General features: G+C 46.7%; 1 protein-coding gene across 1 annotated transcript in view; it reads left to right on the plus strand.

Moving 5' to 3' along the window:
* The window catches only part of GNPTG (N-acetylglucosamine-1-phosphate transferase subunit gamma), a 17900-nt gene extending 955 nt beyond the window's left edge, over positions 1–16945 (plus strand). Inside the window, exons 4-11 of the mRNA XM_037157233.2 lie at positions 15461–15515; positions 15581–15664; positions 15756–15849; positions 15920–16034; positions 16105–16187; positions 16265–16396; positions 16481–16562; positions 16657–16945. Coding sequence (XP_037013128.2) covers positions 15461–15515; positions 15581–15664; positions 15756–15849; positions 15920–16034; positions 16105–16187; positions 16265–16396; positions 16481–16562; positions 16657–16751 — 740 coding nt within the window. The 3' untranslated portion in view covers positions 16752–16945. The remainder of the gene's footprint in view (positions 1–15460; positions 15516–15580; positions 15665–15755; positions 15850–15919; positions 16035–16104; positions 16188–16264; positions 16397–16480; positions 16563–16656) is intronic.
* The last annotated feature ends 1836 nt before the right edge of the window (positions 16946–18781 follow it).

The raw sequence follows: 18781 nt of genomic DNA on the forward strand, positions 1-18781 counted from the left end.
GTGTGCTTTGGAACTCTTAATGGTGATGGATGTAGATGTTCGTTCTGTTCATTTGATACTTGGTATTCTGCAGGATGGCTTTGCAGCACGTTATTGTTAAGCATTTTGTTGTTTATGTTTTTTGGTCATTAGAAACAGTGTTGTGAAGAACATGCCTTGTAAGGATTGTCTCTTAAGTGGTTTCCTAAGACAGGATCCTGGAAGTGGCTGCGTCGGGTGTATGAAAATTAAATATAAGAAACAAAATTCTATATGTTTTTTAAAGATTGTATTTGTTTGTAGATGGAGGGGAAGGGAGAGAGAAAGACGGAGAGAAACATCAGCGTGTGGTTGCCTGTGGTGTGCCCCCCCCCGCCCCCCACCAGGGACCTGGCTCGTAACCCAGGCATGTGCCCTGACTTGGAATGGCACCCAGGACCCTTCGGTTCTCAGGCTGGTGCTCAATCTACTGAGCCCCATCAACCAGGGCCTAACATTTTCTTTAATTGAATATGTGTTAGGGCTTGTGCTAGGGATGCAGAAAGAGCAAAACATAACAATGCTTGTCTTCGTGGACTTAAAGAGTTTAATGGGGGGTAGGCAATAAACAAAGAAGTAGGTCAAGTGTAGACTGATGAAAAATTCTCCATAGATGTGAAAAGCAGAGTTTGTGGAGGGGAGGGTGTCATGCTTTTTTAAGCAGGGAGCTCAGGAAAAGAGAAGCGATATTTTGGTCCAAAGGTAGAAGAGGAAAAGGAGTGAGGGGTAAACATGGATATGGGGTGGGGGTTGGGGTGGGAAGAGGGGTCCAGCAAAAGGAGTAGCCAGTAAAGGTCTTGAGCAGGGATCCGGAGGCCGGAGGGGATTAGTGGGTGGTAGAGACAGAGATAGAGTAGAGATGTGAGCTTTCACTCTAAACAGATCTGTTCCAGCTTTTTATTAGGGAAGGGACTGCATGGAAAAACAGGGACGAAACAGTGAACACCAGCATATTCTGCCTCAGTACAAGTGAACATCTTGCCTGCTCATTACTTCATCTTCCTGTTTTCATTTTTTAAAAAGTGAACTTTTCATTTGGCTGAACCATGTGACAACATTCAGTTGTAGACATCACGGTACTTTATCCCTAAATATTTCCAACGTGCTCTCCCATCCCAGCCCCCCAGAAGAGCAGTAATTCTGTAATAGAACTAGTCCAGGCCCACGTTGCCCTGTCGTCTCGGGAAGGCCTTCTGCAGTTGTCCTGCAGCAGCGTCAGGCAAGGCCCACACATGCATTTTGTTAGTTATGTGTCTTCTTCCGTCTTAACAGGTCCCATCCATCCCCTGCCCCATTTTAAAAGAAATTCTGCGACATTGACTTTGGGGGATGGGTCAGGCCAATTGCCTTACAGAATGTTTGACCATCTGGATTTGTCTGGTTCGTGACATCATTTAGCTTGCTCTACTTTACCCTCGAGTTCCAGAAGTGGGAAAATAGGCCTGAGAGCTTGACTACAAGTAGGTTAAGTAATTTGGGCGTGAACGCCTTTTAGGGAAGCAGTGGACTGACTGCATGTGGCATCGCATCAGAGGGCCAGTGTCGCCAGGGTTTGTCCGTTGTGGAGGTGGGATTCTCCCGCTGCTCTTAGCCTGCAGTCTGGGAGCCTCTTCAGCTCCAGGGAACACATTGTCCCCAGGAGCCTCACGCTCCAGCCTGATGGGGGAAGAGCCGGTTCTTTCCTCATGCCTCTTGCACTTACTAGCTAGTGGTCTCTTGTGAAAAAGCATTCCTACCCTGGCTGTGTGGCTCAGTTGTTCTGTGCTTGGAAGGGTTGCCAGTTCAATTCCTGGTCAAGGCGCATGCCTAGGTTGTGGGTTTGATCCCGGTTGGGTTGGGGTGCGTTGGCAGCCAGTCTGTGTTTCTCCCCCTCCTTCTCCCCCTCTGCCCCGCCCTTGCTGCTGTGCCACTTCTGCTTTTCCTAAAATCAATGGAAACATGTCCTCAGGTGGGGATTCTTTTAAAAAGCATTCCTTTTTCTTTTCAAATATTATAATTGGCTCCCATTTAAACCATATTTTTATTGAAGTGTAATTAACATGTTCAGTCTGATGAAGTTTGACAGTTGAGCCTATCTGTACAATTGCCACCCAAAATAAAATACAGGACAATTCCATCTCCCAGAGAATTCCTCTGTCCCTTTCCAAGTCCCCCACCCATCTCTGCCTGGTTTCCGTCACTACAGAGAAGTCTCAGCAGTGTGTGGACTTCAGGTAACAGAGGTGCACAGCCCCGTGCCTGGTGCTTCTCAGTACCACCGCTTTTTTCTTGGTGCCAAGTACACATAAAAACTGGGACTTCTCTCCTGGCCGGTGAGGCTCAGTTGGTTGGCGTGTCATCCTGTAACCAAAGGGCGGTGGGTTCAGTTCCTGGTCAGGGCAGGTATCCCTGGTTCCGGTGTGTACAGGAGGCAACCAGTCACATGCTCCCCTCTTGCATCAGTGTTCCTGTCTCTCCCTTCCGCTGCCTTTCTTTCCCTCTCAAAAAACAATGAAAAAAAATGTCCTCAGGTAAGGATAAAAAAACTTAAAAAAATCCTGTGACTTCTGAGTAAGGTCTGTTTCTAGTTCATTGTACCATGCCAGTATCAACTTCATGGTTTGGTGATGGGCTGATGCCGTGTGCAGGGTTAGTCTGGGGGGCGGCTGGAGACGAGCAAGGGCCTCTCAGTGCCTGCGCGGCAACTTCTTGTCAGTCTGCAGTTACGGAGCAGTTCAAAGTAAAAAACGCTTTTGTGTGTGTATGGACGCTGGAAGAATCAATGAAAACCATGTGATTTTAAATCTCCAGCTGAAATGTAATGTTGTTCTTTTTCCCTTTACTTTCTATTCCTGTCTTTTTCTCTAACACTGGAAAGGTGGGTTCTTAATCATGTCAATATATGTACTGGTTTTCTCGTATAATTTACATTAAGATGGTTTTAGAACTGTAATAACAGTACTACTACTAACTGTCAAATGAGGTTTGAGAGTTTTTTTAGTTTATTTTAGAATGTATGTAACCAAATGTTAGGGTTGGCTGGTGACCCAGACCGTGAAAGAATTCACAAAGAGAAGAACATGCAGAGAGCAAAGTGTCACTTTTACTTTCCCAAGAGAGGGAAGAGCTGGGTGTGGAGGAACGGCGCCAGCCCTGAGGGGCAGGGGCTGTGACTTTGTATTGTATCAAAAAAGGGGGAGGGGGTTGCAGCTGGGTACTCATGGCAAGAAGTCCATCAGAAGGTTTCAGGCTGGTCGTTCAGGCCTCGGTTTGTTCTGCTGTTATCTTTGGGTTCAGGGTCCGGGCGCTCTGGTGTGAGGTGTCCTGTTTGCATGAGTTTTAAAACACCTGTGGGAGGGATGCTTGTAGTAATCTTCCCAGTCCTGAGAACAGAGGCTCAGAAAAACAACAGTTAATTATACCCGCCAGGCTCAGGGAAGGAGAGAGCAAGCAAGCTCTGGTAAGGAGAGCCTGAAGGGGGCATTTTGCCCTTTCGCCAGAGGTGGACAGACGTCAGAGCTCAAAGTTGGCACGTCTTTGTTTTCCCTGTTATTTTAAGAGTTTATTTATTTGTTTTTAGAGAGGGAGAAAGAAAGGGAGAGAAACATCAGTGTGTGGTTGCCTCTCATGCACACCCCCCCCCCCCACCGGGACCTGGCCCACAACCCAGGCATGTGCCCTGACTGGGAATCGAACTGGCGACCCTTGGGTTTGCAGGCTGTTGTTTAATCCACTGAGCCACACCAGCCCGGGCTCTCTGTTATCAGTTTGATTCCTATGTTTCTGCTTGTGTTCAGTTTTACTACTTGCTATACATATTTTTCACTTTTGACTTTTCCTTAACCTTACATTTTTTCTGTATTACGGACAGTTTCAAGCGTATATAAAAGTGAAGGGAGATCATGTGAGGCACCAGGCGCCCTCGCCCAGCCCGCCCTCGCCCTGCTTTCTCTCAGTCACCCTTGCTGCTTTGAAACAAAGTTCTTACTTCTTTCATTTGTAAATATTTTGGTATGTGTCTCCTACGGGCATAGCCACAATACAGTCATCATACTCTTTAAAAAATGGTAATTCCTGCCCTGGCTGGTGTAGCTCAGCGGATTGAGTGTGGACCTGTGAACCAGAGGATCATGGTTTGATTCCCAGTCAGGGCACATGCCTGCATTGCAGGCCAGTTCCCAGCAGGGGACCCACTAGAGGCAACCATACATTGATATTTCTCTCCCTCTTTCCTTCCCTTCCCCCCTAAAGATACATAAATAAAATCTTAAAAAAAAAAAAAAGATAATTCCTTACCAATCGACAAAAATCCCCTTAGTGTTTTAGATACACTAATTGTCTCATGAATTAACTCTTTCCAGTCCTCACCCAAGGGCGTTGACTGACTTTGGAGACGGGGGAGAAACATCAGTTGGCTGCCTCCTGTGTGTGCCCCACCTGGGGATGGAGCCCACGGCCTAGGCATGTGCCCTGACCGGGGACTGAACCCACAGCCTTTTTGGTGCGTGGGATGATGCTCCAGGTAACTGAGCCACCTGGTCAGGGCCTGTAAATTTTTCATAGTTGGCTTGTCTGCATCAGTATCTAAGGTCTACATGCCGCTTATGCTTGACATGTCCCCACATGTCCTTTAAGCATCTGTTATTTTTACTTTTTGAGTGAGGTGGTATTCATTTTTTTCCTTTTTTTAAAAATATTTTTTGTCCATAAGTTTATTCAGCACAAAATAATTCCTCCAACTTTACTGATGTGGTTGACCACGTCCATGACCAAATCTGTCTCTAAACTGGAATTCAGTTGCTGACCCACACTTGGGTTTAAATTCTGGCGCAGATCTTCCTCTGTAAGCTCATTTCCGACCCTTTCCACACCGGGTTACATCTGCCCTTCCCATGTCACCTGCCCTTTTCAGCCGCCATTGTTAGTCTAGGTGGGTGTGGCCCGTGACTGAGGAGCCTCGCTGAGCGGCAGGGACTTGAATAGCACCAAACACTGGCCAGTTTCTTCAGATATGCAAAGTAACTTGCAGTGGCCCCGCCCCACTTCCACCTCTCCCAGCCAGGCTAGTGGGGTTGTCCCCCTTACTGGGGACCTCTAGCTCAGCACCCCATTACATCATGCATTTTGGAATGTTTTCGTTTTCACTTGTTTCAAAATAGTTTTTGACTTCCTGGTTAATTTTCTCTTTGGTCTATTGATAACATGTTGTTTAGTCTCCATGTATTTGCAATTTTTCCAGTTTTTTCCTATAGTTGATTTCTAGTTTCCTGCCATTGTGTTTGAAAAGGGTGCTTGAAATGATTGGTTTTCTTGACCATCGTGAGACTTGTTTCTCCCCTGGAGAACGTTCCATGTGTATTTGGAAAAAATGTGTATTTTGAAGTTTTTAGATGAAGTGCTCTGAAAATGTTTAAGTCACCTTGGTCTAGTGCGACCTTTAAGGCCATTACTTCCTTATTGAGTTTCTGTCTGATCTATCCATTGATGTAAGTAGGGTATTAAAATGCCCAACTGTTATTTTATTACTCTGGAGTTCTCCCTCTATGTCCATTAATAATTGCTTTATATACAGGCTGGAGCAAAAGTAGGTTTACAGTTGTGAGTAATTCGAACTACAGTTCATTATCGTGTTACCGCTGACTGTTCTGCCGCGTTCCACACACACAGCTGTGGCCCTTCTCGTTCCCTGCGTTCAGGTGCTACCTTGTTGCATGTGTAGATACTTAACAATTGTTACATCCTCTTGTTGAATTAACCCCCTTATAATTAGGTAATGTTTTGTCTTTTTTTACACTTTTTGTTTTTAAGTCTGTTTTGACTGAGTGTGCCCTGCTTTCTTTGTGTTTATTTGCATGAAATATCTTTTTTCAGCCCTTTATTTTTCCCTGTCTTTTAAAAAAATATTTTATTGATTATGCTATTACAGTTGTCCCATTTTTCTCTTTCATTCCCCTCCACCCTGCATACCCTATCCCACCCACATTCCCCCCTTCAGTCATGTCCATGGGTCACAAGTTCTTTAGCTTCTACATTTCCCACACTACTCTTGCCCTCCCCATGTCTATTTTCTACCTACCATCTATGCTACTTATTCTCTGTACCTTCTCCACCCCCCTCCTCCTACTGCCCTGTTGATAACCCCTCATGTGATCTCCATTTCTGTGGTTCTGGTCCTGTTCTAGTTGTTTGCTTAGTTTGCTTTTGTTTTAGGTGTGGTTGTTAATAACTGTGAGTTTGCTGTCTTTTTACTGTTCATATTTTTAATCTTTTTCTTAGATAAGTTCCTTTAACATTTCATACAGTAAGGGCTTGGTGATGATAAACTCCTTGAATTTGATCTTATCTGGGAAGCACTTTATCTGCCCTTCCATTCTAAATGAAAACTTTGCTGGGTAGAGCAATCTTGGTTGTAGGTCTTTGGATTTCATGACTTGGAATACCTCTTTCCAGCCCCTTCTTGCCTGTAAGGTCTCTTTTGAGAAATCCACTGACAGTCTGATGGGAACTCCTTTGTAGGTGACTGTCTCCTTATCTCTGGCTGCTTCTAGGATTCTCTCCTTCAGCTTAATCTTGGCTAATGTAATTATGATGTGCCTTGGTGTGTTCCTCCTTGGGTCCAACTTCTCTGGGACTCTCTGAGCTTCCTGGATTTCCTGGAAGCCTATTTCCTTTGCCAGTTTGGGGAAATTCTCCTTTATTATTTGTTCAAATAACTTTTCCACATGTTGCTGTTCCCCTTCCCCTTTCCATTCTGGCACCCCTGTAATTCGGATGTTGGAACATTTAAAGATGTCCTGGAGGTTCCTAAGCCTCTCCTCATTTTTTTTTGAATTCTTGTTTCTTCGTACTTTTCTGTTTGGTTGTTTCTTCCTTCTGGTCCACTGTATGTGGGGGTGGGGTCTGAGAGGGAACAATGGCGCTTGCTCTGCTCTCTGTCGGACCTCAGTCCCTTCCACTGCTTCCCCCAAGCAAACTGGGCCTTTCTGGTGCTGATTCCTGTGCGGGTGGGCTTGTGTACATTCTAGGACCCTGTGAGTCTCTTCCACGAACTCTCCTGTGAGGCTGGGAGTCTCTCCCTCTGCCTCAACCCCCACAGGTTTTTTCAGTCAGTGTTTTGAGGCTTTATTTCCCGGCACTAGGACCCTGGGTTGCACGGTCTGTCTCACTCCCCAATTATCTGCTCTAGAATGTGGGACCCCGGGTCAGCTGGTTGCCCTGCGCACAGTGCCTTGATTCTCAATCGTTGCCTCACTGGGTCTGCCCGTTGCCACCCCGCGCCCGGGTCTGCCAGCTACTGCCTGCGTGCCCAGGGTCCACCCACTGCGTCTTGTGCACCCTGGGAGCCTCGCGTGCCCAGTATCACCGCTTCTTGTGCTGTGGCCCCTCTCTGCCTGGCCACCTGATTCTGCCCCTCCTACCAGTCTGGATGAATGTGTCTATTTCAGCTCCTTGGCTGTCAGACTTCCCTAGGGTTCAATTTTCTGTCAGTTCTGCCTGTTACTTTGTTTCTAAATTGTCCTTATTTTGGTCGTGTTTGGAGGCTCAGTGTGTTTACCTACGCCTCCATCTTGGCCAGAAGTTCACTGTGTCTTTCAGTTTGACTGATAAGCAGCTTTTAATGGGTCATGTTTTTTTTTTTTATTTAGCCACCCTTTGTTTTTTATTGGAGCATTTAAGCCTTTTACATATAAAGTAATGTAATTTACATTTAAAGTCATGTGTGGAACTACATCAAACTAAAAAGCCTCTGCACCGCAAAAGAAACTGACAACAAAGCGAAAAGACAGCTGGCTTTCCATGAGATGTCACCTTGCAGCTGTTACAATGTCTGTTCTCAACAAGGCAGGTAATACCAGTGTTGGGAGAGGCTGCAGAGGAAAGGGAAGCCTCGTTCACTGATGGCGGGACACAGACTGTGCTGCCACCCTGGAAAACAGTCTGGTGGTTTTTCAAAAAATGAAGAATAGACTTACCATGTGACCCAGCAGCCCCTCTCCTGGGTATCTACCCAGGAAAACGTGTATTAGCAAAGATATATGCACCCCTGTGTTGGTTGTGCCATTATCACGGTGGCCAAGACATGGAGACAACCAGAGTGTCCTCGATAGAGGACTGGGTAATGAAGGTGTGGTACGTATGTACAATGGAATACTACTTAGCCTTAAGAAAAGATGAAACACATTGGTGACCTTGAGAGTACCATTATGCTAAGTGAAATAAGTCAGACAAGGCTAAGAACCGTATGATTCCACACAGGTGGGATGCACAGCTGACACTCGTCCACACAGCGGTGGGAGGTTCCCTGGGGGAGGGTGGGGGAGGGGCTGGTATGTGGTGGCAGGAGTCGGCCTGGCTTTGGGCGGCAGGCACACGGTGCAACACGCAGACCGCGTGTCGCAGAAACGCACCTTGAAATCTAGATAATCTTATTAATCGGTGTCACCCCATAATTTAATAAAACCTTTTAAAAATTTGCTATGTATGTCCTATTGCCATTTTACTGGGGTTTTTTTGGTTGTTTTCATAGTTCTCCTTGCTTCTCTTAATCTCTTGTGGCTGGTTTTCTTCAGTGTTTTGGATTCTTTCACTTTGCTCTTTGTCTCTTGTAGGTTTTTGGTTTGTGGTTATCATGAGGTTTGTGTACGTCACTCTTTGTGTAAAGCAGTCTGTTTAAGCTGGTAGGTGTTTAAATTCAGGTACATTCTGTAAGGATTGCATGTTTACTCCCCGCCTGCTCTGTGGTTCGGTGTCGTGGTTTTAGATCTACGGAGCTTTCGCCCTCTGTCTACGTGTCGTAGTTTGAGTGTGACACTTTTCTTTTGACCTTCATCACGGCTTTTTAATTATCTGATAGGCTGTGTTTATTAAATATTCGGCTTTACCTGTGAGATTTTTATCCCTTTTTCATGGTTTCTTATTTCTGGCTGTGGCCTTCCTTTCCTGCTAAAAGAAGGCCCTTTAACATTTCTTGTAAAGCTGGTTTAGTGGAGATGAACCCCTCTAGTTTTTGCTTGTCTGGGAAACTCCAGGATTTTTTTTATCTCTTCCTCAATTCTGAATGACAGCCTTGGTGGGTAAATTATTCTAGATTGTATTGTAGGTTCCTTTCTTTCAGCTCTTTAAAGTGCTCCTGCCACTCCCTTCTGCCCTCTAAAAGTTGTTGCTGAGAAATCAGTCGATAGCCTTAGGGGGTTTCCTTGTCGTTGTTTTCCTCTCGCTTTCTGCCCGTTGCCTGGCCGGCTGCCTGCACTGCTGAGAGCCGTGGTGCGAGTGGGAGTCCTCCTTTGCCCCTGACTCAGTCCCCTGCTCTCAGCCCTGCTGAAGGTGGTTTACAGCCAGGTGTTGAGTAGAGGAAGTTTCCAGTTCCTGGTTGTTGAGTTTTTACCGAGAATGGTATTTGATTTCATCAGTTGCTTTTTCTGCACCTATTCTGGGGATCCTAGGGTTTTTCTTTTGTAGGCTTTTTGTAGTGAGTGTAGTGAGCGGAATAGCATTATTTTGGAACATTGAGCCAACTGTGTATTTTCAGAGTAAACCCTACTTGGCCATGATGAATACAGTGACCCTAAGACAGTGCGGGGTTAGCCGTCCTGACCCCGTGCAGTCAGAAACCCACGTACAACTGAAGTCGGCCCTCCCATGGGTGGGTTCCCGACCACGAGTCAAAACTATAGCTGACCCTTGAACAACATGGTTTTAAGCTTCATGGCTCCACATACACATGGCTGTGTGGACGGACCCTTGAAATTTCAGCCCGTGTTCAAGGGTCACCTGTGCATATGTTTTATATATTGCTGCATTTAAATCACTAATTATTTCTGACTTTCATTTCAGTTACTTTGCTAATTTATGCTCAGATTTCCTATTTGTTTATTGTATTTTACTCCGTGCCCTTGAATGCAGTTGTAATAGGTGCTTTAAAAACCCTCTCGACTTCCAACACACGTGCCTTGTTGGGTCGGCCCCTGGTGAATGCCTCTGCTCTCAGGTGTGGTTCACACCTGCCTCCTTTTTGGAGGTCTGATGCTTTTGAAACACATCCTGCTGTGGGCTCTGATGTCTTCCCTTGAAGAGCATCATTTTTTCAGGGGGTTGGTTAGGCTGACTTCACACACTGGCCCTGCCTGGCCTTATGCTCTCTCTGGACTGTGCAGTTTTCTCCAGACTGTGTGCCCAGGGTTCAGCCAGACACGCACGCAGAGTTTATATGCAGTTTGGGGACGCCCTGTGGCACATTCCTTTGCGATATTGCTCCCGACTTTCCAGCGGCTAGGTCAGCTCTGCTGTCCCCATTCCTACCGCCAGTGAGACTGGTGGGTTGCCTGGCCTTAGCCGTGCGGCGGTGCCAGCAGGGCTGACCCTTTGGCAGAGCTGCGTAAACAGGAGTCACGTTCTCTCTCCGTTCAAGCACCGGCCCGTGTACCCCTCTCCTTCAGTCCGTTACGCTGTCAGTCACTCAGATGTTTTCTGCAGGGTGTTGTGGTTCCACCTCCTCGAGGTTCAGTCTCATATCAGCTGAAGTGGCCCCTAATATTGTCTACATAGTTATCTGCTTTATTCTAAAGCACATGTGTGATGACTTCAAAACTCTTAAGATGATATTACTGTTAGCTCGTGGAAGTACATGTTCGTTAATGACTAAGAGTGATTCTTTTCCCTCTGAGGCGATATGACTAACTGTACATGGTTTGGCTCATCTGCTTTGATCACAACTGTAGGGACCCTTCTCATTTCACGTTTAAACATGTGAACAGGTGCACACGGCTACCATGGAGAACCCCGGACACGGGCTTTCTGTTCCTGCCTCCTGCCATCACACTGGGCTCCCTCGGGGGGGCTGTTTGTTGTGGTGGGTTTTTGTTTTTTGCATAATTGACATATAACATTAGTTTCAGGTGTACAGCATGATAATTCAACATTTATACTTACTGCAAAATGATCACCACAATGAGTCTAGTTAACTTCCATCACCATATGTCATTAGTTTTGTTCTCGTAGTGAGAACTTTTAAGATCTACTCTCTTAACAACTTTCAAATATACAGTACAGTGTGTATTAACTGCAGTTACCTTGTTGTCCATTACATCCCCATGATGTGCTTATTCTGTAACCGGAAGTTTGTGTATCTGTCGACCCCTTTAACCATTTTGCCCCCCACATCCCTTGCCTCTGGCAACCAGAAATTTGTTTTCTGTATCTGAGCTTTGTGGGTTTTTTAAAAAATTCCACATATAAGTGAAAGCGTATGGTATTTATCTCTCTGATTTCACTTAGCACAATCAAGGAGATCAAGGCAAGATTGCCTCCCTTTTTATGCCTAAATAAATTCCACTATATGTATACATCTCACCATCTTTATTCATTCACTCACTGGTGTACATTAGGTTGCTTCCATATCTTGGTTTTTACAAATAACACTGCAGCGAACATAAGGAAAATACTTGTTCAAATCAGTGTTTTTTCTTTGAGTAAATACTCAGAAGCGGGATTTCTGTATCATATGGTGGCTGTAATTTTTGAGGGACTGTCACACTGTTTTCCGTGGTGGCTGCACCAGTGTACACTGCCAGCAGCAAGGTTTAAGACTCCTCTCTTCTCCACTTCCTCGCCACCACTTGTTAGTTCTTATTTCGTATCTTTTTAGTAACAGCCGTTCTAACAGGTGTGAGGTGGTGTCTCACTGTGGCCTCAATTTGCCGTCCCTGACGATGAGTGCCGTAGAGCACCTCGGCACACATCTGTTGGCCATCTGTGTGTTCTCTTCGGAAGTGTCTGTCCAGATGCTCTGCCCATTTCTTAACTGGATTTTTTTTTTGCTATTGTATGTCTTTAAAAAAGATTTTATTATAGGCTGACAGTGTCCAGAGGGGAGAGGGGAGGGAATTTCAGAGGAAAAGGGGGAGGGTTTACAGGAACAAGTATAAAGGACACAGGGACAAAAACTGGGGGGGAGGGTGGAGATGGGAGGGAGGGGGAGGGCTGGGTGTGTGGGCTGGGACGGGAGTGAAGGACAGAAAACTGTACTTAAACAACAATTTAAAAAATGGAAGGGGCACTAAAAAAAATAAACTAATTAAAATTTTTTTATTTACTTATTTTTAGAGAAGGGAGGGAGAAAGAGGGAAAGATCGATCAGTTGCTCCTCCTACACCCCCTACTGGGGACCTGGCCCACAACCCCGGCATGTGCCCTGACTGGGAATCCAACCGGTGACCTTTTGGTTCACAGGCTGGCGCTCAATCCGCTGAGCTACACCAGCCAGGGCAAATTGTATTAAATCTTTATATAGTTTGGATATTAACCACTTATATATGGTTTACATGATATACATGATTTACAAATATTTTCTCCCATTCAGTATGTTGCCTTTTCATTTTCTTGGTTTCCTTTGCTATACAGAAAGATTTTAGTTTAATATCCCATTTGTTTATTACTTTTGCATTTTTTAGTCAGATCTAAAAAATAATTGCTAAGACTAATGTCAGGAAGCTCACTGCCTATATTTTGTCCTTACTGCCAGGTGTTTTATAGTTTATGGTCTTATGTTCAAGCCCTTAATCCATTTTAGGTTAATTTTTATGTATGTTGAAGGTAACAGTCTAGCTTCAATTTTTTGCATGTGGCTGTGTAGTTTCACCATTTCTTGAGACTGTCCTTTCCTTATTGTGTATTCTTGGCTCCTTTGTCATAAATTGACCATGTATGTATGCATGGGTTTATATCTGGGCTATTTTATTCCATCTGTGTGTCAGTTTTTTTATGCCAGTATCACTGTTTTTGTTATTTTGTTACTTAACCTTCTGGTGTTTTGTTGTTTCGCAAGCCGAAAAAAATGTGAACCCCCCCCCCCGTTTGTTATAGTAAAGTGTACAAAAACCCCAGCAGCTCAGCCACATTTAGGGGCGCAGCTCAGAAGCGCGTGCACTAGCCTTGCAGTGTCAGCACCGTCCGACCCCGGAACCCCGCCCCCCGGGCGGAACCATCTCCGTCAGACACTGACCACACATTTGCTCCCAGACCTCGGCCCCTGGCCTCCACCATCCCCTCACTCTGTGAAAGTGACCGCTGTGGACACTTGATGTGGTCTGTCACCCCAAATTCATGTTGAAATCTTAACCCCTCACATGACATTAGGAGGTGGGGTCTTTGGGAGGTGCGGAAGTCCGGAGGGTGGAGCCATCACAGACGGGATTCCTGCGCTACGAAGGGGCTCCAGAGAGATGCTAGATCCACGCGAGGACACAGCGGAAAGGTGGCCTTGCTGGTGCTCTCCTGAAGTTTTAAAAGTCTGATTTGAAATTATGCCAGTACCAGCTTAACTTCAATTGCATATAAAAACTACCCTTAGGGAATTTAAGGGGAAAAAGGGGGAGGGATTTGAAGGAGCAAATAGGAAGGACACAGGGACGAGAACGAGAAGGAAATGGGAGGGAGGTGGGGAGCACGGGGCGGGGGAGGCTGGGATGGGAGAAATGGACAAAAAACTGTACTTGAAAAATAAAATTTTAAAAGAAAAAAAACTACCCTTATTCAGCTGTTTCTCCACCAGCTGTTACTGTTTTCACAAATTACCTCTTTAAACCTCGTGCACTTGCTGACATTTAAATTTTTTTTATGCATCTGTCTTTTAAATTTTTTTAAATTAATTTATTTATCTTTAGAGGGGAAGGGAGGGAGAGAGGGAGAGAAACATCAATGTATGGTTGCCTTTCGTGCATCCCCTGCTGGGAACTGGCCTGCAGGGAACTGGCCTGCAGGGAACTGGCCTGCAACCCCAGTATGTGCCCTGACTGGGAATCGAACCGCGATTGTCTGGTTCACAGGCCCGCGCTCAATGTCTTCTAAATTCTTATATGTGCACATCAAAATTGCAATGCTGGCTTTGTAATTTGCTCTTTATGGGAGGTTTTTGTAGGCTTTTCATCTTGAAGGACTCCCTTCTGCATTTTTTGTAGGGCAGTCTGATTGTGAACTTTCTCAGCTTTTATTTACCTCATTTTGGGAGGATATTTTTCCTGGATATAGAACCCTTGGTTTTCATTCCACTGTTTTCTGGTCTCCAAAGTTTCTGCAGAGAAATCAGTCTGTAATCTTATTTAAGACAAGTCACTTGTTGCTTTTGACGCTTGTTTCTTGTGTCTCAGTGTGAGTCTCTTCGAATTCATTATACTTGGAGCTTCTTGGGTTTGTGGAGTCATGCCTCCTATCAGACGATTGTCAGACGCTCTTGAAAGTCATTTCCTTAATCTCTCCTTTTCTTCTCCATCAGGGACTCCCATAATGCATCTCCCAGGACTCGTAAGTTCTGGTCCCTAATTTTTCTGTCTGCTCAGATTTGCTGTTGAATCCCTTGTGTGATTTTTCATCTCCAAGATTTTTTTTATTTCTTTCTTTAGTTTTGTTTTTAATGTTTTCTTTCAGCATTTTTTTTTTTTGAGAGGGGGAGAGAGAAGGAGAGGGAGAGAAAAATCAATTGGTTGCCTCTAGCATGTGCACCAACCAGGGACCGAACCCACAACCCAGGCATGTGCCCTGACCAGGAATCAAACCAGCGCCTTTCGCTCTGCAGGACACCTAACCCACTGAGCCACCCACTGAGTCAGGGTTCTTTCTGTAATTTTTATCTCTGTTACATGTCATTTGAAGATAGTTGATTAAAAGTCTTTAGTTAGTACAGTGTTTGGACTTTTCCTGCGGTGGCTCTGCTGGTTTTTGCCTATGAGTGTTTTCTGTTCCTTTGTATGCCTTGCGATATTTTACTGAAAAATGGTAGAGAAAAGACGTTTCTACCACTTGTTTGCAGACTGGCTCTGCCCTGGAGCAGACCTTCAATTGCTGGGCACACTCTGAGCCTGGGGAGCAGCAGCCTGAGGTGCATTTGCAGGCATGTACATACATGGCTACCCTTGAGTATCTCTATTTTCGAGTTTCACCCCAGCATCTCCCATTAACCTCCAGCACCGAACTTCTGAGTCCTGAGGGCCCCACAGCTTACGTGAGCAGTGCCTGTGTTCCTACCTGAGGTCTGAGTTAGGCAAAATGGGGACCAGTCCTCTGGTAGCCCCCAGCCAGGAGGGAATGTTGGAGACAAGGTCGGCCTGCTCCTTGTGACCATGCTTGGGGTGGGACTGGCACAGGGCAAGAGAAATGCTGCAACACTTGTGCGACCGGCTGGAAGGTGCCTTTGTTCTCTGTGTCCGCTTGGCTGCTGTACCTGTTTTCCAGAGCCCCTCTAAGTCAGCCCAGCCAGCTGCCGGTGCTCTTTCAGTGTTGCACAGGGAAATGAGCTTGGAACTTCCTTGGTCTGAGATTTTGCTGACATCACATGTGCTCTCGTGCTCCCTTAAAGCTTAAATCAACCTTTTTCCTCAGCAGCCTATTTTGTGGGTCGTTGGGATTTTTTTGCCTGGTCTGCAAGCTTGCTCCTAAACTGGACCCAGTATGTTGCATTCTCCTCTCCTAGGGCCTGTGCATCTCTTCAGACTCTCTGGCAAGTGCTTCAGCCTGGTGGAGTCCACGTGAGTGAGGGGAGGGGTGGCAGGGGAAGGGGCTGGGACGCCCCTGACGGCAGCTGTGCCCCCAGGTACAAGTACGAATTCTGCCCATTCCACAACGTGACCCAGCACGAGCAGACCTTCCGCTGGAATGCCTACAGTGGGATCCTCGGGTGAGCTGGGCACAGGGACGAGCACGTCACTGCAGGCCCCATGGCGTGGTGTCTCCCACCCACCCCAACTTTGTGTTCTGATCCTCCCCAGCATCTGGCACGAGTGGGAAATTGCCAATAACACCTTCAGGGGCATGTGGATGAGGGATGGTGACTCCTGCCACTCCCAGAGCCGGCAAAGCAAGGTGGGGCTGAATAGGAGGGGACCTGGAAAAGGGGCCCCCGCTTCACCCACCAACCAAGGTTTCCCTGCAGGTGGAGCTTACCTGTGGAAAAAGCAACCGATTAGCTCATGTGTCTGAGCCAAGCACCTGTGTGTACGCACTGACCTTCGAGACACCCCTTGTCTGCCACCCCCACTCCTTGTTAGGTAGTATGCTGGGGCCTGCAGGGGGTGGGGCAGAGGGGCTCAGCTAAGTCTGGGTTCTGTTGAATCTCAGTGTACCCAGCCCTGCCCATGGTCCTGCAGCAGAGGTGGGACCAGGTGGAACAGGACCTGGCTGACGAGCTCATCACTCCCCAGGTGAGGTGCTGGGTGGACACCCTTTGACTGGGTGTAGCACGGCCAGGAACTGGGTGTCCTTCTTCCTTTACATGCAGGGATATGAGAAGTTACTCAGAGCCCTTTTTGAGGATGCTGGCTATTTAAAGACCCCAGAAGAAAACCAATCAGCACAACAGGAAGGTGGTGTTCAGGGCCCAGTGTTTGAAACATTGGAGAGCTGCAGTAAGGTGTGGAATGGGGGCCGGCTGCCCTGCCGACAGCCAGCCTCCAGCCCAGGGGCCTGACCTTCCCTTCACACTCCTCTGTTACAGGCACATAAGGAACTGTCGAAGGAGGTTAAAAGACTTAGAAGTGTGCTGACCCAACATGGCATCACCTACAGCAGTCCTGCTGGTAAATCATGCATGGGGAAGGAGCCAGGCCCCGCCCTGGGACCCGCTGCCTGTGAGCCAGGCCCTGACCTGTCCTCCTCCTGGTATTTTGGCAGAAACTTCCAGCTCTGAGCACTTGGGCTCCAAGACACCCACGGACAGGACCGCAGAGCACCGAGGCAACCCAGGGTTGCTTGGGAACACCTTGTGACCTGGGTTGGGGGGAAGATGACCAGACTGGAACCCTGTAGCAGGAACAAGGGGCAGGCTGGGCCACGGTGTAGGGTGAGACGTCCCGGGACAAGCACACTACAGGCAGAGGACGGGCTTCTATCTAGGCCAGTGGCTCTCAGGGTTATACATGAAGATGTGGACAAATAAAGATTCAAAGTTTTAATTCCCATACTGATAAAAATAATTCCATGAATTCTGTAAACCATTGCATAAATGCTATAGTGTAAAAAAATTTAAACAAGTGTTACCTTTAAACAATTCACTACAAGTAAATGATTGTGCATTATAAATACTACCTTCTGGGTTACGAAAGTTCCATTCCAATAACATTCTCATCTAAATACTCAGAACACACATACAGATTGGGGGCTTCCATAAATGATCCACATGAAGCATTCACACTGACTTGAGGTCTCCTGATCGTTACGTGAGTGGTGTGACGATAGAATGTTACCGCTAACACTGAACACTAGAGCTGAGAGACACACAGCACCGCCCGGCCTCTGCTGCTACACCCAGCACTCCCTCACCCACAGGTGGGACGGTGAGACCCCCAGAGGCAGAGCCTGTCCCCAGCTCATCCTGTGAGGCCTGCAAAGTGCAGCTCCCTTGGGAGACCAGGGCTACTACGGGAACAGAGCACCCCAAGGGCAGTGCCCCCGGGGGACGCACCTCAGCGACAGGCCTGCCCGCGCTGGGCCACCCTTGGAACTCCATTCTGGGTCATCCTTTGGTCTTCCCACCACAGGTGTTCTCAGTGCCGGGCCTGCCCCGAGAAGGGTGCGCGCCCCGCCATGGGACCCCTGTGAGTACTACACGCCAGCCCCCAGACTCCACAGAACTGACCAGAGTAGCTTATAAATAGACCTAAAGCTTAATTGTTCTTGTTTATAATCTGAAAATGTCTAGGCTAGATATCAGTAATAAACACTGTCCTGTTATCCCAGGAAAGGCCAAAGCCTGAAATGGGAAACAAGTGCATAAATACTAATAAAAATAATTTTAAACAATGATAACAATAGCACAAAATATACGTAACTTCTAAGAGCTAATAAATCATCACTATAATTAAAAACATACTCACTAAAACCAAGGCAATAGTTAACCTTTAGTAGTAGCACACCAGCTGCGGAATGTCATGGGGCCACCTTAAAATGACTCTTTATCAGTCTGTCTTATGTTAAAAAATGTTTTAAACTTCTTACTACAGTAAATACATTCTAATTTAGTCACTGATAAAAATTTTTGCCTACTCACTTTGCACTTTAAAAATGCTATTAAAAGTCTTTGGCAAAGCCCCAGGCAAGTAGAAACACATCGGTGTTCACGTCCCGGCCCGAGGGGCCGGTACCCGCTGCCACCCCTCCAGCGGCAGGTTCTGCCCAGGTTTTCTCCCAGCAGCCTAGATCTGCTCCACCGAGAGCACAGTTGGGGTAAACGACAGACATGTTATACTTGCCAGAGGTCTAGAAAAACAGACCCATTATAGACCAAAGAAGATTTGAGTCATCACTAAAATCAGACCGCTTCTCAGGAGCACTTCTGCTGTGCCCTGAAGCCAGGCTGCTACTTGGGGGCGAAGGGAGCTGCGCCCCCTACCCTAGCATAGCGGCCTGGTCCTCACGAAAGACCGGTAATACCTGGACGCACAGATTGGATGGCAATGTCAGAAGTGCCCTAAAGTCAAACACACCAAAAACGGGTGAGCCTGTCCCCACTGGCAGGAGTCCCCGTGGCCCCAGAGTTATGGGGAGGACCTGTGGGCCGGCTGCAAAGCCCGCAGCCGGCTCTGGGAAGGAAGGGGCACTGCTGCCCCTGAGACTCGAAAACCGGCTTTCTAAAATGAACGTACTCCCATGGCTGCACGTTTTTAACCACTATCAAATTGTCTTACAAAGTTTCAAGGGAGAAAATAAAACCGAATGAACCATTCCCTTCACTTCTTTTGCAAGGCTCAGGCACTTGGAGAATGTGGCCCCAGATCACAGACACATGATTGAGCTCCCT

This window comes from Artibeus jamaicensis, unplaced genomic scaffold (assembly GCF_021234435.1).
Source record: "Artibeus jamaicensis isolate MK-2021 breed Jamaican fruit bat unplaced genomic scaffold, CSHL_Jam_final contig_700, whole genome shotgun sequence".
NCBI lineage: Eukaryota > Metazoa > Chordata > Mammalia > Chiroptera > Phyllostomidae > Artibeus > Artibeus jamaicensis.